Source organism: Alternaria dauci, chromosome 3 (assembly GCF_042100115.1).
Source record: "Alternaria dauci strain A2016 chromosome 3, whole genome shotgun sequence".
Lineage (NCBI taxonomy): Eukaryota > Fungi > Ascomycota > Dothideomycetes > Pleosporales > Pleosporaceae > Alternaria > Alternaria dauci.
In genome coordinates this window covers 247,902-272,363 of record NC_091274.1, presented here as the reverse complement: position 1 = coordinate 272,363, position 24,462 = coordinate 247,902, and the positions used below count along the sequence as shown (strand labels likewise).

The 24,462-nt window shown below is 52.2% G+C and overlaps 8 protein-coding genes across 8 annotated transcripts; 7 read left to right on the top strand and 1 right to left on the bottom strand.

The window, feature by feature from the left end:
• Positions 1-19: 19 nt before the first annotated feature.
• On the top strand, positions 20-1,381 carry ACET3X_003761 (uncharacterized protein; the record flags this gene model as incomplete). Its single annotated transcript, XM_069450557.1, has 5 exons — positions 20-57; positions 108-220; positions 273-431; positions 477-1,138; positions 1,190-1,381. The coding sequence occupies 5 exons, from the start codon at positions 20-22 to the stop codon at positions 1,379-1,381; spliced, it is 1,164 nt and encodes a 387-aa protein (XP_069307739.1).
• A 1,093-nt stretch (positions 1,382-2,474) lies between these two features.
• On the top strand, positions 2,475-3,732 carry ACET3X_003760 (uncharacterized protein; the record flags this gene model as incomplete). Its single annotated transcript, XM_069450546.1, has 3 exons — positions 2,475-3,195; positions 3,249-3,300; positions 3,690-3,732. 3 exons carry the CDS (start codon positions 2,475-2,477, stop codon positions 3,730-3,732), a joined length of 816 nt encoding a protein of 271 aa, XP_069307738.1.
• Positions 3,733-4,337: 605 nt separating this feature from the next.
• On the top strand, positions 4,338-6,167 carry ACET3X_003759 (uncharacterized protein; the record flags this gene model as incomplete). The annotated part of the gene is made up of 2 exons (XM_069450535.1): positions 4,338-4,428; positions 4,477-6,167. The coding sequence occupies 2 exons, from the start codon at positions 4,338-4,340 to the stop codon at positions 6,165-6,167; spliced, it is 1,782 nt and encodes a 593-aa protein (XP_069307737.1).
• A 531-nt stretch (positions 6,168-6,698) lies between these two features.
• Positions 6,699-7,700, top strand: ACET3X_003758 (uncharacterized protein; the record flags this gene model as incomplete). Its single annotated transcript, XM_069450524.1, has 1 exon — positions 6,699-7,700. The coding sequence occupies one exon, from the start codon at positions 6,699-6,701 to the stop codon at positions 7,698-7,700; it is 1,002 nt and encodes a 333-aa protein (XP_069307736.1).
• Positions 7,701-14,374: 6,674 nt separating this feature from the next.
• ACET3X_003757 (uncharacterized protein) lies at positions 14,375-15,285 on the top strand (the record flags this gene model as incomplete). Its single annotated transcript, XM_069450513.1, has 2 exons — positions 14,375-14,704; positions 14,830-15,285. 2 exons carry the CDS (start codon positions 14,375-14,377, stop codon positions 15,283-15,285), a joined length of 786 nt encoding a protein of 261 aa, XP_069307735.1.
• Positions 15,286-16,021: 736 nt separating this feature from the next.
• ACET3X_003756 (uncharacterized protein) lies at positions 16,022-17,640 on the top strand. The gene is made up of 2 exons (XM_069450502.1): positions 16,022-16,137; positions 16,187-17,640. The coding sequence occupies exons 1-2, from the start codon at positions 16,121-16,123 to the stop codon at positions 16,695-16,697; spliced, it is 528 nt and encodes a 175-aa protein (XP_069307734.1). The 5' UTR covers positions 16,022-16,120; the 3' UTR covers positions 16,698-17,640.
• A 2,110-nt stretch (positions 17,641-19,750) lies between these two features.
• Positions 19,751-20,034, top strand: ACET3X_003755 (uncharacterized protein; the record flags this gene model as incomplete). Its single annotated transcript, XM_069450491.1, has 2 exons — positions 19,751-19,803; positions 19,863-20,034. The coding sequence occupies 2 exons, from the start codon at positions 19,751-19,753 to the stop codon at positions 20,032-20,034; spliced, it is 225 nt and encodes a 74-aa protein (XP_069307733.1).
• A 705-nt stretch (positions 20,035-20,739) lies between these two features.
• ACET3X_003754 (uncharacterized protein) lies at positions 20,740-22,332 on the bottom strand (the record flags this gene model as incomplete). The annotated part of the gene is made up of 4 exons (XM_069450480.1): positions 21,891-22,332; positions 21,589-21,837; positions 21,356-21,537; positions 20,740-21,308 (listed from the first exon to the last, which is right to left on the bottom strand). Exons 1-4 carry the CDS (start codon positions 22,310-22,312, stop codon positions 20,740-20,742), a joined length of 1,422 nt encoding a protein of 473 aa, XP_069307732.1. The 5' UTR covers positions 22,313-22,332.
• Positions 22,333-24,462: the final 2,130 nt, after the last annotated feature.

The window sequence follows — 24,462 nt, the reverse complement described above, 5'->3', positions numbered from 1 at the left end:
CAGTCACCTGTTGTACCTCATGGAAACCACAGAAGTTGAAGGCTTGCAACCCGTCGAGTTAGTATATCCTCATTGGCCGGACACAAAGAGCTGACTGAACCCGGTAGTCCCAATGATATCTTCATTGCAGTCATGGGGATGACTGGCGCCGGCAAATCCACCTTTATTGAGCATTGCACGAAGTCTACAGAGCGCTTGTCAGGCCATGAACTCTCATCATGTAGGTATATTCGCGGACGGGAAGCCTGGCCGATCGCTTACTGATAAGATAGGTACGAGTCAAGTGTCTATACACACTACAAGAGTTCTTGGACGTACGGTTCATCTGATAGACACGCCTGGCTTTAACGACAGTCGCCGCTCCGACGGCGAAACATTGCAAGAACTAGCATATTGGTTAGCAGCCGCTTACGAGAGAGACATCAAACTAAGTGGGATTATTTACCTGCATTGCATAACGAACAATCGCTTTCAAGGTTCCGCAGTACGAGCATTGAGTGCTTTCAAGAAGATGTGTGGAGAAGAGGCGTTCAATGGGATTATTGTAGCAACAACGATGTGGGATAGAGTCACCACAGCTGAACTCGCAAAGGCTGAAGTTCGCCACGAGGAACTCGAAGCGAAGATTCGTCGGGATATTATACGTGGAGGCGGCAGACTAGTGAGGCTATCAGCTGTAGACATAGACGCGGCGAGAATCCTTCAACATATAGCGAGTAAAGACAGAAAATTGACGCTAGCGTTCCAGCGAGAACTAGTGGATGAGAGTCGACTCATTCATGAAACGGGCGCCGGCAAAGTCTTGTATGAAGATTTGAAAGGATCATTCGAGACACTGCAGGCCAAGGCTAAAGAAGCCCAAGCGAAAATAGAAGAGATGGATCGGTATCGCGAAAGAGAAGAGTTGCGGGAGCTCGAGGACGCCATTGCGGAAACGACTAGAACCATGCGGTCGGTCGACGAAGATATGGGCCGTACGAAAGTAACGCTCGACGACATTCGTAAGGCGTGGGATGCGTATATTGATCGCGACGACAAGACTATCTCCGCGACAGCGCAGCGTATCGAGCAGCAATTAGAAGTCGAGCGCGGTAAAAAAGAGGCGGAAGACAGGGCCTATTCCGCTTCAGTAGACGCTGTATGTGGAAGCTCCGGTACTGTATCTTCTTCAGCAACAAGTGTATCACAGCCCTCTCAAGCCGACATGTCGCTCAGATTAGAAGAACTCGAAAAAGAACGAAAAGCGATTAAGATTCAAATGGGCCGAAGATTGAACAGGCGATACACGTCGCATTCGCGGACTGCAACGAGGATAGGAGTCATAGGCACTGGCTTAGCCGTCGGACAACTCATCGCAGCGATCGCTTGCGTTGTGATGTGAATTACATCGAATGGGTGGAAAGGAGACAGGGCTGCAGGCTGGAGTGGCAGACCCAAGGGCCCGGGCCTGGCGCTAGTCCGAATGGGGATGTGGCGGGAATCAGCTTCCGAAGCCCGTGTCATCGACTCACACACCCCGTTCCATCTTCTTGCCATACAGCCCTTGCCAGGTGGCATTGCAACCTCATAGCATATGCCCTGCGACACCGGTTTCGAGCGAAGATAGTCGCGTTCATGTGGTCTGAAGATCCCCGATGCTGCCTCTACACACGTGTCCAGACATCTCACGCGTCCGGCATTGAGTATTCTCAACTTCCCGCAACGCGTATATTGAACTGGTATCGAAGACGGTCAGTATGGAAACATCACCCACTCTGGTGAAGCCAGTAATGTGCGCTCTAGGTGTGAAGCGCGTCCTGTCTAGTGTGTTTGATCGTTTGATCGCAAAGATTGCGCTCATGTTGTTCACTTATCACATGACTAACTTTGACAAGCTCCTTCATATATATGACGCTTCCACGGCTACCTCATCTACCTTAGCACCAAGATATGTCGCTCATATACGTTCAATTACAACAATCCTCTCTTATCAGCTCTTACGTAGCTCCAAACTTCCTCAGTCTCTCAACGACCTGAACGAACAGGTTCTCTTAAATGAAAGAATTCGCAAGTAAAAGGATACGTGGCTCCATACCTCTAGCGTACTATACAGCACAACATGCAAAGCGACATCCAGCATAGTTGTCATAACAGCGACACTATCAATTATCAAACTACGAGGGTCAAAAAGATGGAGGAATTTCTTTTTTCCTTCCGAAAGGCATGATCTTTCCGGTCTTCGCCGACAAGCGATGAATGTCCAGCACTGGCGCATCTGGGTGTCACTCGACATCGATCATCCTAGACGGTCAGGACTCTCAGCATTCACCAAAGAGTGTATGGCCAGACCTTGTTTGCGCCGTTCGATCCCCGAATATGTTACTGGCAGTCTACGCACGGTCTCGCGCCTGAGGAATTATACACAGCCTCCAAAATCCCTCCCTGGTGTCGAATGGCAATCACCCAACCCGATTCATTGACCACACCCGAACGCCATGGCTTCCGCTATTCACAAGATCGATCCGAATGGAGATACCATCATCATCTTGCGATCACCAGCGAACCCAGAATACTTCGCCTTGTGGGATGACTCGCCATTCGACAATCTCGATATACTCGGTCAACTGCCTTTCTCCATGGCAGACGAGGTCTTGGACAAAAGCGAAGCTGCAGTTCATCAGGCACCCAGTAATGACTTCGAGATTATGAAATCGGAGCATACAATTCCGGATACTCCAGTTGGGTCTATACTGTACCATGTCTCCTCGGCCCATCTTAGGATGGCTTCCCCAGTATTCAGGAAGATGCTCTCACCGGACGCCTTTCGCGAAGGACACAGGAAGTCAGACGACCGCTACTACATCAATGCAGACGACTGGGAGGAGGAAGTCTTGCTCCTCTTCCTCAACATGCTACATCTGCGCAGCCGTAAGATTCCACAGCGCGTGGATCTCGAGCTGTTAGCCAAGATTGGCATAATCGTAGACTATTACGATTGCGGGGACGCAGTCGAGTTCTTCACTACTAGCTGGGTGTACCACACGTGCGCTAAGAATGTACCTTTTGCGTACTCTCGCGAGGTCCTTCTTCGTCTTTGGGTGTCTTATGTCTTCCGAGATGAATATGGATTTTCTGCCATGACGCATATTGCAATTTCATATTGCAATGAGAGCGCTATGCGGACACTGGGTCTTCCCATACCGCAGGCAGTGTTAGGTAAGTGAAAGACGGAACATACAGAGAGTCATTGGTGTTCTAACATTGGACAGAAGGCATTGAGCATTGCAGAACAGCACACATCAAGGAAAGACTCTCGCGGCTGTACGTTCATCTCCAAGCGTACCAAGGTGGTCACGGCAGGTGCTCGAGGAACAGAGGACGTGATCATCGCAGGTGCAACACGATATTATCTGTTTTTCTGGAGCAAGAGATGTTGGGTATCGGCCTGCAAGACACACCACCTGCACACCCTTACGAAGGGTTTTGGCTCGACCAATTGAATCATTGCCCAAGGGTGATATCCTCGCAGGATTTGCAGGTCAGAGACGACGGTGATATCATGCGTCATCTGAGGCGCTGCCCATTGAAGGATAATTCACTTAATCTCGTTGGCATGCGACTGGATGACTTCCCAAGGCGCAGTCCTCGGTAATGAGAAGGAAAAACTGGTAACCTGTGCAAGTCCGAGCATAGTCGGTACTCTTATACAGCCCTGGGAACAACCCGGTGTTTATCCATCAGATACTGGCCTGAATCAACTTTGAGAAGTGGTAGCGTTTAGTCTAGTGTGCAGATTGCAGAATACAAATACATTCGTATTCACCACACGATGCACGATCATCTCGGCTGCCAATGACATGCTCTGCAACCAATACTATGTTGTTAGCGGAAGGTGGTCGTAAGTGCCTTGCATGAACTGTGGCCGAGGCAACGGTCCGGCTATAACGCCGTCGCAGCAGACAGCCCAAAACCGGTGCTAGCGATCTCGCATCAGAGGCGACCCACTTATCACAACACTCCAAGTGGGGCTGCCAGCCATGTTATCGCAACACCAACGCCAAAACAAGAAGGAGCTTATCCGGCACACAAGCCTTGTCAAGGACTCCATCCCGAGGCTTGTCTCCCTTGGCCATGTGCTTGGGTGAAATTAGTCCCGCCCAATGCAGCGCATACGCGCATAGCAAGATGAGCGAGTTTACGTACTCTAAACTGCATGAGGTAGGTGATATCCAATATGCAGGGCCTGGAGTGAAGGCCAGGAGCGATATAAAAGTACTATACGGTCCTGCTCTCATATCCTCTGCATCCGCTTTCGCTCCGGACTACCTCTGCTCAAGGCAATATCGGTTGTGGCAAAGATGGCTCCCGTGCTCTCATTCATCGTCGGCTCGCTGTTGGCCATGCAGGCCTTTGCCGAGCCATTCGAGAAGCTTTTCGCTGTCCCAGAGGGTGAGCTCTACCTCTAATCGGATTTCGGTCGGTGCTAACGGCCAGCAGGATGGAAGCTCCAGGGCCCGGCGTCGGATGCACACACGCTCAAGCTCCAGATCGCGCTCCAGCAAGGCGATACTGCGGGCTTTGAGCAGACCGTCATCGACATCTCCACCCCGTCGAATGCAAAGTACGGACAGCACTTTGAGTCGCACGAGGAGATGAAGCGCATGCTCATGCCCAGTGAGGAGACCGTTTCCTCCGTCTCTGCCTGGCTCAGGGCCGCCGGTATCGAAAACTTCCAGACCGACGCCGACTGGGTGACGTTCAAGACCACCGTCGGTGTTGCCAACGAGCTCCTCGGAACCAAGTTCTCGTGGTTCGTCAGCGAGGAGAGCACGCCTCGCAAGGTGCTCCGCACGCTCGAGTACTCCGTTCCAGACGAGATTGCCGAGCACATCAACCTCGTTCAGCCGACTACTCGTTTCGCTGCTATCCGCGCGAACCACGAGACTGAGCGTGAGATTTACGGCATCCAGCTCGCTTCTTCTCCCAACATCACTGTCAACTGCGATGCGTCCATCACTCCGCAGTGCTTGAAGCAGCTCTACAAGATCGACTACACTCCCGACCCCAAGAGCGGCAGCAAAGCAGCTTTCGCGTCCTACCTCGAGGAGTACGCGCGCTACAGCGACCTTGCCCTCTTCGAGAAGAACATCCTGCCCGAGTCTGTCGGCCAGAACTTCTCCGTCGTCCAATTCAACGGCGGCTTGAACGACCAAAACTCTGCTGACGACAGCGGCGAGGCCAATCTGGATCTGCAGTACATGCTTGGTCTTGCCCAACCCCTGCCTGTTACCGAGTACAGCACTGGTGGACGCGGTCCATGGGTTGCTGATCTCGACCAGCCTGACGAGGCGGATAGCGCCAACGAGCCGTACCTCGAGTTCCTCCAGAGCGTGCTCAAGCTCCCGCAAGCGGAACTTCCCCAGGTCATTTCCACCTCGTACGGCGAGAACGAGCAGAGCGTACCCAAGTCATACGCTCTCAGCGTCTGCAACCTGTTTGCCCAGCTCGGCAGCCGCGGCGTCTCCGTCATCTTCTCGTCCGGCGACTCTGGCACTGGCTCTGCCTGCCTTTCCAACGACGGCAAGAACACGACCAAGTTCCAGCCTCAGTACCCCGCCGCCTGCCCCTTTGTTACCTCTGTCGGTTCTACCCGCTACCTCAACGAGACTGCTACTTTCTTCTCGTCTGGCGGCTTCTCAGACTACTGGAAGCGTCCCAGCTACCAGGACGATGCTGTCAAGGCATACTTCCACGAGCTCGGCGAGAAGAACAAGCCCTACTTCAACCGCCATGGTCGCGGTTTCCCCGATGTCTCGGCGCAAGGCTATGGATACCGGGTATATGACAAGGGTTCTCTCAAGGGATACCAGGGCACTTCGTGCTCCGCTCCCGCTTTCGGTGGCATCGTCGCTCTCCTCAACGACGCACGTCTGCGGGCCAAGAAGCCTGCTCTGGGCTTCTTGAACCCGTTGCTATACTCTAACCCTGATGCGCTTAATGATGTTGTGCTTGGTGGCAGCACTGGGTGTGATGGCCGTGCACGGTTCCATGGCGCGCCGAATGGTAGCCCTGTTATCCCATATGCGAGCTGGAATGCTACGGCGGGGTGGGATCCGGTTTCTGGATTGGGCACGCCTAACTTTCCTAAGCTGCTCAAGGCTGCGCTGCCAGCCAGGTATAAGGCTTAGAGGGGTGTTGATGGGAGATGCGATGGATGTAAATGGCATGTAAATAGAATCATGAGATGAAATATCAACAGAACCAATAATTCCTACCATACAAACGAGGTTTTTTCCTGAAGATGCAATGTTCAGTCTACATGCTCATGAGATGTCGACTGCGGTGTTGCATAATCGTGCACGGGCCAGTCAACCGCCAGATGACGTCGAAGCTTCGAGAAGCATCGCGAATCCTCACGCATCTTCCTGACAAACGTCGAAGCATCACCAATCGTCGCGCATCGTCTACGCTCTTCCGGAATCATCGTGCACTTACGAGATCAGCATTTCTCATCCACGCGCACGCAATCGACTGCTGCCTTGAACGCCTCCACCATGTGTATAAAGCAATCGATTGCGGCTCTCCAAGAGTCCATCATCAGATTCAAAGAACCACACATCTACAGATCTACGATCGACAACTACTCTTGAGCCTCATCATCCTACACTATTCTCCACATCACTCAACAAGCCTCTCTTCCTGAACCAACAACCCCAGCAATGGCGTTCGTCCTTACTCCCCGCTTCGCACCCGCCTACCAGGCACCGCAGTGCAACCCCTTTGGCTACTGCGCCCCAGTATCACGGCCCTCACACGGCTACCGCGTCGCCCGTCCTCAGCCTCGCCGCCCACAGTACTCGCCCTACAACAACTTCTTCGGTGATATTGGTGAGCTGCTGAACGAGATCGACCGCGAGGCACTGCGCCAGGCGCAGATCGAGGCACACCGCGAGGCACTGCGCGAAGCCTACCGTCAGCGACAGCTACAGCGCAAGCGCGCACTCCGCGCCGAGTTCAGAGTCAACCAGGTGGAGCAGGGATGGCAGGTCGACGGCGACATCCACGGCTTCAACCAAGACAACATCAACATCGAGGTCGTCGATGAGCAGACGCTGAAGATCGCCGGCAACACCCACTGGCAGTCGGAGGAGTCGCAAGCCCAGCCTCAGCCACAGTCACAGCAACCCCAAATCGAAGCCGCACCCGCATCCGCACCCGCCGAGGCACAACCCGCTGCTACACAATCTGAACAAGAAGTCGAGACTGCTGCTACTGATGCGGATACTACATCGACCGGTGCCGCAACACCAGATACCGACAGCGTCAGCGATACCGCAAGCCACAAGTCATACCAACCCACCGTCGAAGACGACTTTGAAGATCTCGCCGCCGACTTCCCAAACTCGCGGCCTTCGTCTCCAACTGAGCCCCGCGAGCCCAAGGGCAAGGAGAGAGCCGTTGAAGAGGAGCCAGTCTCTACCGAGACGGCGGTTGTGACTCAGCCACAGCCTGAAGCACCGGTACCAGTTCAGCAGCCACAGCAACAGCAACAGGAGCAGCCTCAGCAAGAAGAACGGGTCCATGGATCGTTTGAGCGCACGTTTAGGTTCCCGGAGCGAATTGATGTGGCGAATGTGGGTGCTAGCTTCAAGGAGGGGGTGCTTAGGATTACGGTTCCGAGGGCGCAGAAGGTGCAGGGGAGGAGGATTGCTATCTTGTAGATGGATGGTATGATATGCAGGGGGGAATAATGGGTAACAAGGGCATCATCATGGAATGCATGGAATGGAGTAATGGGTAGCATATATGCATGGAAAGGAATGGGTTTTGTAAGATATCTGCATGCGATGCTTAGCCATCGTGATGATGATGAATCAATTTTGATATGGTTTTATTACAATGTTCTTGTCTCGATCTCCCGTGAGTTTGAAATGTTATACATCCACATCTCTTCTTCCATTAAACAGATCCTCTTTTCTTTGACCTTCCCTTCGCTCCAACCATCAGTAGTGACATGCTTGTACAGCCAGCCCAACCCAATCTGACTGACCTACAACACCCAAGCAATAGCTCCCAGCGCAGCTACCACCACACCCCCAGCCTCACCAGCATACATGGTAGCAGCCGCACCCGTCGATTCAGCCACCGAAGATGGATCAGCTTCCTTTTCAGTGGTGCTGGGAGTCGCAAGTGGCGTGGATTCATCGGTAGTAGCTTGTACTATGGATGTAACTGCGGATGAGACGGAGATCACGACGGAGGATAAAGCGGACGGTGCGGGGGCGGAGGGGTCGCTGGGGGAATGGGATGTTAGTATGCTGGTGGTTTCTGTGAGAGAGAGAAGAGAGAACAGAGAAAGAAGGGGATGAGGTGTTGTGTGGATGAAGAGGGACTTACGTGGACGGATCTTCGGCGAATGCAAGGCTGGCGAGGGCGGGGAGGATGAAGGCTGAGAAACGCATGGTGGCTATTGGGATAAGAGGTTTTAGTCGTGTGAAGTTTGAAGGTTCGTGTTGTTTGCAGCTGGGCAAGAAAGAACGAGGTATAGGTATTGTCAGTTCATAGCAGATTTATGTACCCGATACTTTTAACGACCATGGTACAAGTTCCTGGTCTTGCGTGATACACATTATCTTAGACATTCATAAGTGTCACCTCACGTGTATAGAGCTGCCAGTGTTAGGTGTGCAGATCCGGTTGTATATGATAGTTGTGTGAGGCATGGGTACATATCGAGGTACCAAGTCCCATAGCTGTCTTGACTGAATCTGCTTGGGCGTGCAAGCGGTATGTTGGTATGACAATCAGAACAAGCCTTGGACGGGTAGTCCCGCGGTCGTGGAGTCAATTGGATTTGTCCTACAGCGCGCGGGTATTATAAGCTTCTTGGGTTGTTGAGGCGAGATTGGAATTGCCGGGCCAGAAGTGGAACGAGCTGATCTCTTCATCCAAAAGCTCGAGTCATCTATACTCGAGCTGATCCTTCGATCACGGAAAAGAAGTGAAAAGCTTTGTTGTCTCTGGAAAATGGCGTACGTGTAAGAGAGGAGAAGGCTGCAGATGTCAACCGCGGGTCAAACAACGCTAGCGCAGATGGGGTTAGCATCAACGCTCGCTAGCTCCGACACATCTTTCCTCTCCGCTCGTGGACTTCTCTTCTCCCAGAGCCACAAACACAGCTGATCATTTTGCTGTCTTGCAGCACTCGCCGATGCGATGCCCATTCTGCACCTAGGAAAGAGACGCCTGCCGTCAATCTTCGGCCCGTCAGTTGTTCCGCTTATGAAACTGGCCTGCCGCATTAGGCCACCGGGCTGAACAGGGCTGAGCGAGCGTGGCGCATGTAGACATGTCACCCAGCCTCGGCCGCCAACTTAAGCTTTTGTTCTCATCCTTCTACTGCAAATGACTGAAATCGGCTATCGCTGAGAAACACAGCAGCTCTTTGCCATGGCTCGCTCACCTGTCTACCCCCATGAACTCGCCAGCCGCACTATCCGCCTGCTTACCGTCGAACCAGGCGACCCCGAAACTCAACTACAATGCAAGCTCGCAGAAACATGTTTGGATACACATCTGGTCTCTTACCACGCGTTATCGTACTGCTGGGGCCCGAAACACTCTCCTGTCGAGATAACATGCAACTCGCATCCCCTGCCGGTAACACCAAATCTGCATTCATTCTTGCTTGAATACCGTCGCAGAGGCACTAGCATGCCACTCTGGGTTGACGCCATCTGCATCGATCAATCAAACGTTTCAGAACGCACTTCTCAGGTTCGCATGATGGATCAAATCTACTCCAAAGCAGATTGTGTAGTCGTATGGCTGGGCGAAGCGGAAGCCACCGATAAGCCGGCGCTGGAATTATTGGAACTCATCAATAAGCCTTGGGCTGACACTACGGTCTCGCACCGGAAGACTGCTCAGGAGGCCCTGGCGCATGATGCGTACCTATCATCATGGGTGCCACAAGCGTTCTTCAATGCGCTGGCTGCGTTTCTCCTGCGACCATGGTTCAGTCGTATGTGGATGTACGTATTACATCGCGTGACTCGAACTTGCTCAAGGCGTGAAAGTTATGCTGATACACATCAGCGTCCAAGAGTTCTTGCTCGCACGCCAGGTGACAGTGTGGTGTGGCGCCGAAACGATTAACGAAGAATTTCCGGTTTTCGAAGCAATCACGCGGTTTACACAGCTAACAAACTGTGTCTACATAACCACTGCTGCTGTGATGGCGACAGACGAAGACGGGTCGCGAATGATGAAGGTATCATGTGCACCTGGCCTGCAGACGATGAAATACCTACGAGAGAGTGGGCCGAACGATACCCTAAGCCTCATCATGATGACGTTCGCCTTTGAAGCGACGGACCCGCGAGACAGGATCTTTGCGCTTGTGGGACTGATAAAAGACATCGATGAAAGCTTTGTTGACTATACCAAGAGCTATCAAGACGTAACCAAGGAGCTCAGTCGCATGTTTTTGAATGGTACGATAGAGCCCACAATGAGTTCTGGGCTGGACGTATTGTCACTTATTGCAAGAGACGGAAAGCAAGAGATCAAGGAGCCGAGTTGGGTGATGGACTTTCGCTGGAAGAAGGACGTCCATCATATACCTATGGTGTGGGCATACCCGTCCAGGAAGCCAGTGATCAATCGCGCTCCAGACGTCCAGTTTTCGAATAGCGAAGAAGAGGGTGTAAGCTCCCATCGAGTTCTAATGTCTTTTCCGGGCTAACACAACTGCTAGTCTCTTCGCATCCGTGGTGTCGTAATCGATGTAATCACCCACGTTATTCCTTTCCCCATCATCACTCGAAACTATCTGAACACGCCACTAAATGGCCCAGAATCCATTCAAGATATCATGGCATACTATAAATGGTTCCAACGTGTGGGAGATATCATAGCATCGGAAGGAAATCTTACAACACCACCCATCGGCGCTGCATCGTATCCCATCTACAAACCTACTGGTCAATTCCTCTACGACGCTTTCTGGCGCACCCTGTGCGGAAACCGCTCGCTCACCGATTCACTCGGTCCCCCTGCTGATCATGGCAGCTTCACAAAATGGCTCGCCTTTCTCCGCATTGACCTGTGGCGGCATGAAACCCGGCACATGAGATGGCCGCTTCTAGGCGTTGCTACCATCTCTTGTTCGGCTTTGGGGTACCGCTTCCGGAGAAATACGCTCTTGTCATATGCTATACCGCTCGCTTTCCCTTGGGTAGTTCGCTCATGCTATAGGCTCTGGGACGGTTTCTGGGAAGGGTTTCAGATTGCGAATCAGCGCGAGGGAAGGGATTTTGAAATGGCGTTCAGTAGGTGGAGGCCGAGCCGGCAGTTTGGAGTAACGAGGCTAGGTGGGATTGGATTGCTGCCGATCTCGGCGAGGGTGGGTGATAGCGTTGGATTCTTTGCGGGGTGCAGGGTTCCATTTGTGTTGAGGAAGGCTGAAGAAGGGTATAATATCGTGGGCGATGCGTATCTACATGCACTTATGGACGGGGAAGCAGACTATACTGAAGGGGAGATGTTGACGATAGTATGAGGCTGATTGCTTCACGGGCGTCATCAAGTGTCGCAAGAAGACGCAGCGCAATGATAGTTTAGAGACGTTATTACATTCAGACAGAATCTCGAGAGCATTGGTAGACCGCCAAACCACATGCCGAGATACATACCAGGTCCGATGATGAGCTCAAAGAAACGTGCGCGCATTACCCGCGGTCTCTGATGGTCGCTAGCGTCATCGATTGATGGCGTCGCATTGGCCTATCACATCTCAGCTGTTCTTTCTACAGCTATCAATATTATGCGCAATGTAGAGCACCGTTTCAACGGACAGCGGACAAAGACTGGTTCGTTGTTGTTAGTGACATCTTTGCTCGAGTGATCAAGATCGATTGCACCGCAGCACGATCCACTCACGTACCCACGAGAGTGCAGTAACTGGAATGCTGGATTATAAGGTCAGTCTGAAGTTCTCGAGGAGTAGTACTATGGCAAAGGTACCAAAGTGTCGTTGGTGTTAGTTCTTGGCGTTATCTCCACATATGCGGTATGGTTTTCGGCGGCTGTCCGCAAGCGACTGCGGCAATTTGCCCCTGCCTCAGGCCCCGCAGGTTAAACAAGGATCAAAACTCAACTCCATCTTTTTACCGTCTACCCATGAACCCGCCAACAAACTAGGAGGGGTATTGTATTGCCCTTTTCTCTGCTCCTGACAACATTGCAATCTTCCACCAACTCTTGCGAACTACTTGAGGGTTCCAGTTGTCCTGCCGCGCCGGGTTCGTGTTAGTAAGTGGCAGTCTCCTCCCACCCACCAATCCAACCACGCGCGAAGACAATGCATCTCAAGATGAGCGGCTGTGCAAAGGCAGTGAACGTCTCTCGCATACTGCCTACACATTCTCGATGCCGATATTCGATACTGGGTGTTGTACACTTCTAAATTGCGACATGCACTGAGGCCGGGACCCGCCCGGTTCGCCCGGCTACCGGCAAACATCAAACGAGGTGTCGTCAAGAAGTTACGAAGTTCTCGCATCGGATCGCATCGCATACAAACGGCCTTCTTTAAGTCGCCAGTGGTGTCTCTTGTTTTGGAGATTTTCGAGTGAAACGGCGCGCGAGATCCAAAACATCGGCCCGGGCCTGTCATCAGTTGTTGCAGAGACTCCGAAACTCCTCATTAAATGTAGGACGGTACTAAGAGGGCCATCACGGTCTCGCACAAACTCCAAACGCGCACTGGAAGACCGCTGTGGTGCCGATGTGCGTATCTAGCTACAGACTCACGATGTGCCTGAATCGTCACGGCCAACGGCAGCGAGGATGCGCCTGGTAACATGCTTCCAAGGTACCTTGCAGTCTTGCATACTCCTTTGAAGAGACTACTGGATACAAAGACACTTTCGATACGAGGTCGCCTGCGGCGAAGATTGGCTGATGTGATTGAGTAGACATCCTATGTCCATAAGGAGACAACGCACGTGCAGGGACACGTCTCTATCGAATGCGGAGGTTTATCGAGATCGCGTGCGGGTGAAAACCAGTAACAACGAAGTAGCCCGTACACTAGTCGGTAGCGGCTGTCCCGAAGGCACTGTACTCCCCGTGAGCATCAATTTACATTGCTTGTGGGCGGGTGATCAGCTCGAGCGCACAACGCAAGTTCCGTGCACCAAGACCAAACCTTCGCAACACCAATATTGGCCAGAGCACGTTGCACGACAATAAGACTAAATCAAAAAAGTGGGAATGTGTGTGCAGCACGGAGTCTTGCAAATCCAGTAATTGAGCGTACGCAAAGCGGTAGCGGCACTTGGGAGAAAACCTCTACATATCATACAAGGAGTCGATGCTGATGGCACAGTCATTGCCAGACTTCATGTGTAAGCCTGCCACGCGTCACTCTCGCAGTGAATTCACGGGATTCTCTTCTATACCATCTTTGCATGCTGATGCTTAGTCGCTTATTATGGATCCTCCGTCACACTTGCACTTCGCAGCACCCTCCAAGATGCCAATGCACACATCACTGTCTTCGTGACAGGCATCATTGCGTAACCGCCGCTTCAGTATTGATTGACACATTCTCCTGAAGCCGCCACTATGGGGCGGCGCACGCGTCTCTACAGTATCATGGAGCGACCAACGTTTCGAACGAGCTGTCAAAACATTGGCCGTGCCTGGTTGCTGGCTCCAGTCTTGGCAACGCTCGAACTTCAACGCGCACACCCTCCTCGCAGGAATCGTAGTCATTCTTTCCAAACCAACAGTGAGGCTTCTGACGCAAGGTGAGATAGAGGGTCTTGTGCCATTGATGGTTTGCAGTAGACGAACATCTTCGGCTGCTGCTACTGCATACCAAGTCCAGTAGCGATCGGGAAGGTCTATACCATCGAAATGGTGTCGATAATCTTCCTCACATCTGGGTTACTCTGGCGCATCGTCAGGCGACCCTATGGACGTTTCTCCGCTCTAGCTCTATCGTACTATGATTTTGCAATCTCGCCATGATAGCACGCCAGTCGGAACGCACACTCCGCTAATGCATCAGCACTACCTGGTCTGGCGCGATGCATGGATTCTAACTCCAACAACAGGCTCGTGCGGGTTCAAGCAGACAATGTTCATCCCAGGAAGACGGGACCATGATCTTCTCAAGCGTGCACGGCTTCCCGAGTCGCACAGGCGAATATGAGCATCGCCAGTGCCCACCCTACTCCTCCCATCTCAGCGATGCGATATAATGGCTTTCGAGGGGCGCGTTTCAATCCACAAACGAGCATCCTCTCTTTCCATTGTGCTCTCATCTCCCATCACCTTGAGGCCCTTTTCTTCAAGCACTCTCGGTAGCAACCCGTACTGGATCATGTTCGACGACAAGGACAAAGATACTGGTCTTCCCTACCATGAGCCATCGACCGCACCTCCGTCAGAAGACCGAAGGAAGCATCATGTCTTACGGACAGAGATCACGGCTTTCTTGGGAGAGCTAATCGGGACCTTCATGTTTCTCTCCTTGGCTTTCACTGGTACTCAGATCGCGCTCAATGCCGCGGGTACCAACGACTTGACGGCATCCTCGAACCCAATTCCCGATGTTGGAAAGCTTCTCTACATTGCCTTCGCCTTTGGTGTCTCTCTGGCTATCAACGTCGCTATATTCGCCGACATCAGCGGCGGAAAGTTCAACCCAGCAGTAAGTTCGCCGCGCAGATTGTGCTCGTATGTCCTAGGGCTTGGGTAACACCAACTACAACATTGGATTGACGTGCTGGTCGTATGACATTGCGGTGAAACATGTACTAACATGATCACCCGCAGGTCACTGCCGCCTTATGGCTCACACGAAAGATAAACTGGCAACGTGCGCTCCAGACTATCATAGCGCAAATGATAGCTGCGATGGCAGCAGCAGGCTTCGTTTCTGGTCTTTTGCCCGGTGACCTCAGCATCGACACAAAGCTCGACGCATCGATCAGCGTGACGCGAGGTTTATTCTTAGAAGCATTCGTCACGGCACAACTCGTCCTGAGCATTCTCATGCTGGAGGCTGGGTCATCAAAACCAATGTACATTGGTTTTTCGCTATTCATCGCGGAGATGTGTAGTGTGTACTTTACCGGTGGTAGTTTGAACCCAGCACGAAGTTTCGGTCCGGCAGTTGTCGTGGGATTTACTAGTTATCACTGGATTTACTGGGTGGGTCCACTTGGAGGAGCAGCCGTGGCCAGTGGGGCTTATGCACTTATCAACTTTGTACGACGGAATCCGTTGTAGTTGATAGGGACAAGACGACGTAACGAACGAACAAAACAACATTCTTCTAATTCCAATGGGACAATATATGTGATGCTTTCGCGAATTATGAGTTCACGATATAATGCACTGGCGGCCGATAGGGATATAGCTTACTTTCTCTGCACGCAGATATGACTTTCAATCGCGAAGCCGTACGTGGTTGCCATTCTGTCAACCATGGTGTGGCGATGACCCATGACCGACGAGCCACTCACGACTTCCGAAACCCACATGTTCCATACGCAAGAAGGCTCTCATCAAGAGAGATACCGCACATCAGAGAATGCCTAGAGATAACAGCAGGACACTCTAGACTGCTGAAATCCATTTGCTCGATACGCAGGAGGGAATTTTAAATGGGATTCGTTGACAGTACAAAGATGTTATAATGCAGGGACATGTGGATAGATCGCCAACCAACACTTTCTTACTTCTCCAAAAGACCTAGATGGTAGACATGTTAGCAATTAGTCCTGACTAAGAATACTAATCATGCTATACGACCATGAATGCCTAAGCCATGTACAGGTCCAACAAGAGTCGAATGTAGCATGTGAGATTCCGTACGGAGCAAGCTACAGATGCGGGGTGGTTCCTGGCACGGGCCATGCATTAGCTGCGGCACCGGCTATGTCACGTCATGAAATCGACCCGTGAGTCTTGAGCAGCTTAACTGCTGACAAGCATGCTAAATAGTCTCATCATCCCAAGTCTCCGTTAACAGAGCAACCCCTCTGCTTTTCATTCTGGATCTCATTGCACTCACTTGCAGTGTCTATAGTGCTTGCAGACCCCATCATTTCATTCACTAGCAATGGAGCAAGAAGCCATGTAAGCACCATTGATACCGGCCAGATGACAGGACTGACACGACTACAAGCACCACCACAAATCGACTAAGTTCTCCGCTCCTCCGCCTACCGGCCGAGATGCGAAACCGCGTATACGAACTGGTATTCTGCGGAAAGAGCGCCACTAGGACCGCTCTTCTCAAAACGTGCAAACAGATTGAGCACGAAGCGAAGCCAGTCTACTATTCCAACCTCACTTTATCGTTGGCCGACTTTGAGGAGATGCGCCGCGTGATTGGTAGAGTCGAGCCAGAGATGCTTGCCAAGGTCACATCGATACAAACTCGTTACAGTTATGTAGAATATCTGTCGTTTCGTTACTATCTGCATAGAAACGTCTTCCCCTGCCACATTGGCGACGGCAACCGCGAATATCGGAGGTACGCAGAATCACTGCCGGGATTGAAGTCCTGGCACATTTGTCCCGGGCATTCTAGTTATAATTATGTTTCGGTCATGACGAGAGGTATCAGAAAGATGATGGGTCGCGACGTGGAGGTTACTTTTGGACGGAAAGATTGCTCGCAATGCTGCGCTTGAAACATGCGCCGCCTTCGGAAGCTTTGGCATCTCTGCACGTGAGTATGTTTCTGAGTGCAGGTGACGTTAAACCCGTGTGCAGAGGGCTTGCCACGGTATTACAGCTTGACATGACGAAGCAGCTGTGGGAGAGTGATACACGTGCCTAGGAAGAATAGCCACGTGCGCTACGCAATCTTCTCCTGTCGATATATTAAACTCTCTTGCTATCACTCGCCATGTATTGTCCCAACCAGAAGCTCACCGATCAGTCTACCAATCCGCCAACTCCACCGCGTTAGACGAACATGGACCTCAGCAGCATGTAAGAACTCGTTTCTGTCCTGAAAATCCCCTCAAACTCACATGTCATAACAGCACCGCCGCGAACCAGTGTGACTCACCTCTCCTGCGCCTTCCGGCCGAGCTTCGGAACATGATCTATGGCTATGTTTTCGAATCCAATGAAGTACGCCTCGGCAGGCGCCGCTTCAGTATTCATGACTTCGAAGAGCCGACAATTTATGCCATGGGCGTGGCGCAAACTTGCACGCAGTGCCGCCACGAAGCTCTTCCATACTTTTGGTCAAACACGATCTTTACCCCGGATTTTGATAACATGAGAGATTTTCGACATTATGTGATCTCGTGTCGTCACGATATCAAAGATGTTAGAGAAAAGGTAGCCCAGGGTTTGTGCGGCAAAATCAAGATTCTGAAGTTTTCAGAACAGCTCTACGCGGATCTTTTGTGTGGATGGAGGTATTTGTTCGGGTCACCGTGGGCTAGCCTGGAGGCTGTCCTTGTCCCGAGCTGGCTTTTTGCAGTCCATACAGATCGTTCCGTCACTGGGTGGGAAGCAAAATTTGGGGAGAATGTTGAGATTATGGGCGACCGGATCTTGGACCATGAACACGAGTTGTGCCGGTGCTTCAAAAGGAGGGTTCGGGAATGCTAATCATCATAAGCCTTCGACTGAAGGAATGACGAGCATGATGCGATTGTGTTTATATGGCGAGAACGTGGAGGGTACATGCAGTAGCTTGTTGGCGCCGGCCGCAGGGTACGCGCGTGAGTCGCTCGTCATGCACAGGTCGTTACAATACCATGGAATGAAATAGACCGAATGGCAATATGACTCCGCCGAGAAATCGGGCAAATGTACCTGCTCCGTTGATCAAACAATCTCCACAACGTACCTCACCTTCCAGTAACCACCGCTTCCCCCCTCCCTGGCTCAGCATGGAACGCCACCAGCGCCGAAACGCCGAGAATCTTCGGTGCGCGGCGTCCGAACCGCGACGACCATCGGTCCACCCAACTCGTCAATCTTCCCAGACAGGCAAGTTGCGTCAAAAGCCATCGAAACCCTTCGGCATGGCGGTGCGACAGGCCCGATAGCCATCGGCGCGCGGATCTTGCAACGATGCGATGGAGTGTGTAAATCTGGCGTGACCGAGGAGAAAGAGGCGTGACGGAGCGGGGGGCATCGGCGATTTGGAAGTCCGGAAGGAACTAGGTGGGGGAAAAACGGACAAAAGGCGCGATGGGATATGTCAGCGCGGCGCAGTAAGGGAATCGTATAACAGGGCGGTAAGTATCAGCATCTTGTATTTAGTTCCGAGTATCTTTGAGACTGTGTTCTCGTAGGTACGGATGCGTTGCTGAGCACGATGCCGACTTCCTGGACGACATCGGTTATCGGACGCTAGTGGATATGATTGACTGCTCCGAGCTTTTCGGTCGACTCAGAGCTAGCAACGATCTGAAAACATATTACATAGAGGTAAAGTAGCTGAGAGGAATACAGAGATCGTGAGATATCAGATGAGAATAAATGCGATCCGCATGTTCCGCATTCCCCTGCGCTTACGTCTCACCCAACTAGGTATGTATGCTGGCGCAAGGTCACCAAAGACTCATAGGCAGCGTGTAAACAGCCGTCTTATTACCATTACCCCTATGAACCGCTATATAACTGTCATACTATTTATTTCATACAGCCTTGCTATCGCTATCTTCAGGCCGAAGGCCGTTACAGCTGCTTCTTCCGGTCTTCCCTATCCAATGAGGCGTCGCTCGACCCGATAAGAATTAGCCTAAGGACCCTGCATGCACGTCTCACAGACGCAGGGTCCAATCGGTCGTCGGCGAGATGGAAAGTCTGGGGTGTCTTGACAATACCCTTTCCTTGCTGGATCGCAAGGTACACGCACCTGAAGTATCTACACAGCGTATTCATTCGCCCATGCGAACTCACAACTCTACTGAAGCCCGCATACATTCTCTTAATGCGCACGACCTTCAAATGGAGGATCTCATTCCAATCTGACATCCGCAGCGCCTCCCTCCACCGCCTTCTCCACGCGTAGCCGAATCGCACGCATGGGCCATCGATCTATCCCCCGGCTCGGCTTCCAATCTTGGAAACACAAACATGTGGTTGGCTGGAAAGGACCGCTTCACCTTATCAGCGAATCCGGGGGGATGCTGTCGAGCATATCGGCGTATCTGCAATGAGCCATCGGCCCAAGCGCTCGTTAAGAGTCAGACTGAAAGACCTCGGGATGAGCATAAAGGGCCGATGGGTTGTCTTGCCAAAAGGGCACCAACCTCTGGAGTACTTTTGTATCTTTAGACCTGGAAAAGTAAAAACTTGACTTTGCGAGATTTAGACGAGCGGATTTGGAGCACGCGAGCTTTTGACGAAGGAGAGGGTATATCACGAAGCAATTTGTCGAGTCTGTTTTTCTTTTTGGGAGAAAAAACGAGTACATCGAGGTGAGTACGAGCTAGCTGGACAACAGGCCCTGCATATGTAGCTCTTGTTGGAGCCACGACTACAAATCCCGGGTCTAGAACTCCACCACACTCGCTCCCGCGGAACCATAGTCTGGGAAGCCGTACATTTAACGAAGGGAGATCTACAGGGGAAGAAGAAGCGGTCAGCTAACATGTATATAGACTGTTGAAATATACAAGACCATCTAGACAGTATCGTCCATAGCAGCACAGCACAGTACACCGATCACCACACGGATTTCCCGCGAATACACCAGGAAGAAACGTTCAAAATGTGCTCATACACCTACTCATGGTACTACTGCAACCACGACTACTACATCTGGTACATTCCTCTCTCCCACACCCCCCTGCTTCCAATTTCACCAACTAACATCTCTCAAGGGCCAACAGCATAGAAGTCTGCTCCTCGCGCCTCCTATCCGGATACTCGTACGACGCCTGGTCCATCGACATGTGTTCCAAAATGAAGATTGAATGCGGCGGCTTCTCAAACTACTACTGCACAGACTGCTCCGAAGACGTTGCTCTAGAATTCGAGCTGGACGAGCTGTAAAGCGCGTAAGAACAGATGATGGACGGACCAGTCAGACCAGGTACGATATGGTACGCTTCACTTCTTTCCCCTTCCTCTCCTTCCCCCCAAGCGAGATGCACAAGAGCGGGTTCACAGGGGACGCGGCCGGCCTGCGGAGACGGGGGGAAAAGTGTCCGGCCGCGTCGCTTGGGGGGTGGGTGGGTGGGGAGGACGGAGAAGGGCCCAGAAAGTATGTGCAACACAAGTACTGACTTGCCATGCAGGTGCCATTCACACGTTGTCGTCGTGGTTTCTCTCTACCCCCTTGCTGCATAGCGTCGTTGCGGCTCGCGTGTTGTCGGGAGTAAAGTTATTGGTCGGACTTTTTGCTCGGACTTTTTGCTCACCGCCTCTCGTCGGTGCATGCATGCATGCACACTCAGTCCCATGCATAACGTTGCCACGCGGTACTTTCCTTTCACGTTTTTTGGAGTCTGCATTGAGTGCGCCACAGGTCTGTGTTGTTTCGAGTCATGCGTTATTGGCGCATACGGGTGCGCGTACCGGCTGTTGAGCTGCATGTGCGATGGGACTCTTTTGGGAGGCGTTCGGAATGCTCGGGATTCTTGATTGATTTGTTGCTACTATGGGCATGAGTTCAATTACAGTATATACTGCCCGTCGCGTGATGTTCGGCGCGGCACCGACGTCCGATACCAAGTCCCAGCATGCGTGACCCAAGTATTACTCGGTCAAACTGTCCTCCGCCGTTTTCGGACTGACGCCGTATCCCTCTTGCAGCGTACGCTTGACCTGCTCAGCGCGCCTCCTTGCATCAATGTACATCATGAATTCCTGGTATGTTCTCGGCATAACCCTGATGTTCTTCGGCACGGTGAACGTGTAGTTGAACTGCCCAGTCGGCTTGGAGTGGCCATGCTCCACATCGCGGACCTTGGAATCGACTCTGATCTGCACACGGGTGTACTCGGCTTGGTCGTCGACCTTCTCGTCAGGCGCGCCGATTAGGGGCGGGTCTGTATATACGACCGTAGCGGTCAGGTATAGGATGCTGCCTACAGGCACGGGGTTCTGGAACGTGGAGGGATCGAGGGAGACGAAGGTCGGGCGGGCGTGTGCGAAGGCGGCGGCGGTAGTAAAGGCGAGCTCGAAGGTTTGCTTGAGGAGGAAGCCGCCGAAGATCATAAAGTGGTGTCGGTTGCGGTATTGTGGCTGCATGATTGTGGCGGTCTGGAGGCGCGTGGCGTCCATGAAGACTACGTTGTCTGGCTTGCGAAGTTCATCATAGGGATCTGGGAATGTTAGCTGCGCGATAGAGACAGGTGGAACCGGAACCGACCATGGTACTGCAGCTGCTTCTGCCAGAAGGCGTGGATAAGGTCGCTTTCGAGATCGTTCGGCGTGTGCTTGAGCAAGGAAGTATCGCGGCGCTCCTTGCGCACCTTTGAATTGCGTTCGCCTAGAGCATACAGGCGCTTCTCTTCAGGCGTCTCGACAATTAGCGGATTGACGTTTACCGGCCTAGAGACCTGTCAGCTGTAATTGACCTTCAGCCTGCAACAGCTAGCCTACTTCTTGGTGCCTGGATCTAGGGAGACCATGGTGAATGTGCAATTGATCAGTACATCCTCGTCTTTGGCCTGCTGGCCCTTCTGAGGTGCTTTGGCAACTTGCATAGTAATCTCAAGACTGCTTCTGCCCGTCGCGTAGGTAACACGTCCGGACAACTCTAGGTCACATATCTCAGTCAGTGGGGAGTGGATGGTGATGCGATCGCAACTAGCCGTGACTGTGGTCACATCATCTCCGGTATGCTTGTACCTGTCGGAGCATTTAGAGTGGGCAGCTGTGTCGCGTAGCTGTTGAACGCTTACGCAATGATGCCAGAGAGGGCATCAAGGTCCATGAAGATGGTTCCAAGCCGGATGTGCCCCGAGGAGTTGAGGTATGTGTCGAGTATCCACGGATCTTGAGCCAGTGGAAGCACAACTGCGTGGTAGCTTTCATCCATACGCTTCGGTGTCAACTTGCGGTCCTTGGGAACTTCAGGCTTCCCTGAAGGCTCACTGGGTTGTTTCTCCTCAGCTTGCTGTTGGCGCAGAGCCTCTACCCAGGGTGTGCGCACGCGCATGGCAGTGAGCTCACGGAAGACGCCATCGGTGCGTCGCGAAGGGCTGGAGTGAAAGCTTCTGAGCGTCAATGGACGCGCAATTACTCCGGACGACCGGTTCGTGACATTCTTAAGCGATGCAGTCTGGCCGACGCGTTTGAGCGCGTTGCTCGCGAGGTTCCTCATGCTGCGGTGGAAGGTGGAGGTTGTGGGGAGCTGCAGCTGCGAGGAAGCGGCCTCGAGGTGCTTGCCGAACGCATCTCTTGGCGTCGATGGAGACATCTCACCATCCCGACCTCCGCCCCTCCACCAACTTCTGCAATGCTCATGTCGTTATCCTCGCCTTCTCCAGAACGGTGACACGGCTGAAGTAATGTCAAAGTCGGTCGAGCTCGGGCGCGCAGTACTCAGCTCGCCTGCCACCAATCACGAGCTGTGGCTCACAACATTGATCACCATCTCATCAACAGAGGATGCAACTTACCTACAGCAGCTCACTTCACCACAGTGCCTTGATGTGTTGATGTCCGGAAATACTTGGGTCAAACGCGCACACGACATGCACCTTGAAATGAAACTCAGCTTACACGAAGACTCATTACCTTACAAGCAGCTGCAAGACCTCACGGATGCTGTCCTTCATGCACCAGTAGGTGCGGACACACTCAGTATGATCGTTATTGACGAACCACAGGTTTGGGATCAGCTGATGTTGAGGCCAACCCAACGAACAGATACCGCGGTGGATCCAGGGACGATACACCTTGATATCAACTACGCATCCACCATGGGGGTGCAGGAAAAGAAGGAGCGTCACAGACTCTTCTCAGGTGTACCAGCAGCAGACGTTCGACCACCTGAAGGTGTCACAGAGATTTTGCTCCACTCGGTACGCCTCTGCATGGACATCCTCGAGACAAGCCCGCGCCGGAAGTCTACAACGAAGCGATCGAATTCATCTCAAAGCAAGCGAAGAGCATCAACTATAGACGAAGAAGACTCCGATATGCTTTTGCATGAGATGGCTACCGGCGATCTCTTGTACGATGGTAACACTGACCGAAGCCCAACCGCTGCGGAGGCAGCTGGATGTCGGAATCGAAAACGATCCGCCATGGAGATGGTGATGTCGACTCAACCAGATTCACTTGACAAGCCCCAAAAACCGAAGCGACAACACAAGCGTCTCACCGATGATTCTTTCATGCAGCCCAAATCATATAAAGATTCCATATCAGCAGACCGAATAAACGTCGCCAGCATGGTTGATGGGGCGATGCGCGTGTCGATTTGTGGCACGTTGAACAGGACAATAGACGGGTGGAAGGCTAAAGCAAGCACTTTCCGTCTAGGGCTAGCAGACGTTGCTCCTGCAATATGGAGAACTGGATTTTTGGTTGTAAGAAGATCGCTTTACTTTTGTTTCTTACATGGCTGACTCTGAACAGGCTGTGTCCCAAAGAGGTCATCTTATTCCGACTATTGCTCGTTCTCTCGCTCGAATTGGTAGCGTAAACTCTACATCCATCTCTCTTAAGGATAAGATGGAGAGACTAAGCACGATAGTGCGAGGAGACTCGTCAGGTCTCCAGAGCGGCAAATGGCCAGTTGCTGACCATGATGCTACTGAAGTGCATCCAGCCATTGCGAGGCGTTTATGGGTAACATCTCAGAGCATCCTTCAGGAGAAACCCACAGTTTCAGTTCAAAATTGTGTTGCTTCCTCCCCACGTGAGGACCATCCGGTTTCGGACGATATGTTGGCGGAAGAGGAACCACTCTGGCACAATTCCGGGCGTACTACATCGTTCAAGGCTAACAGTCCACGTGAACTTTCTAACGACGCATCAGCATCGGCCGAGAGTACTCAAACGATCCAACAGCACGGAAAGCATCTCGGCAGTCCCTATCTGGATACCAATGTTCGAGAAAGTGGGGACGACTTACTCCTTGTCTCAGATTGTCAGGATACTATGGCAAATACATCCCGCTCCGCGGATAGGCAATTCCACACGTTTAGCAGTTCGGACGAATATCCCCTTTCAATGCTTTTTGTACCCATTCAGCAGTCGATCATCACGGGATCTAGTCACTGCGTCGAGATACCGCAGACTGCAGGTATTTCTTCGGACCATGCGCCAATCGCAGACCCCGAAAACCTTGACCAGCCGCTATTTGAGAATGACGTTGACTGTAGCGAGGAATTGCTCTTGAACTGTTGATTGCGAACGTTGACGCCCTTCGGCTTGAGCTTACTAGCGTTGTCGTTCGTATATTAGAGTTTCGGGGTTACACAGATTTTCGGGCATAGTGGGTTGGCAGCCGTTTCAACTTCC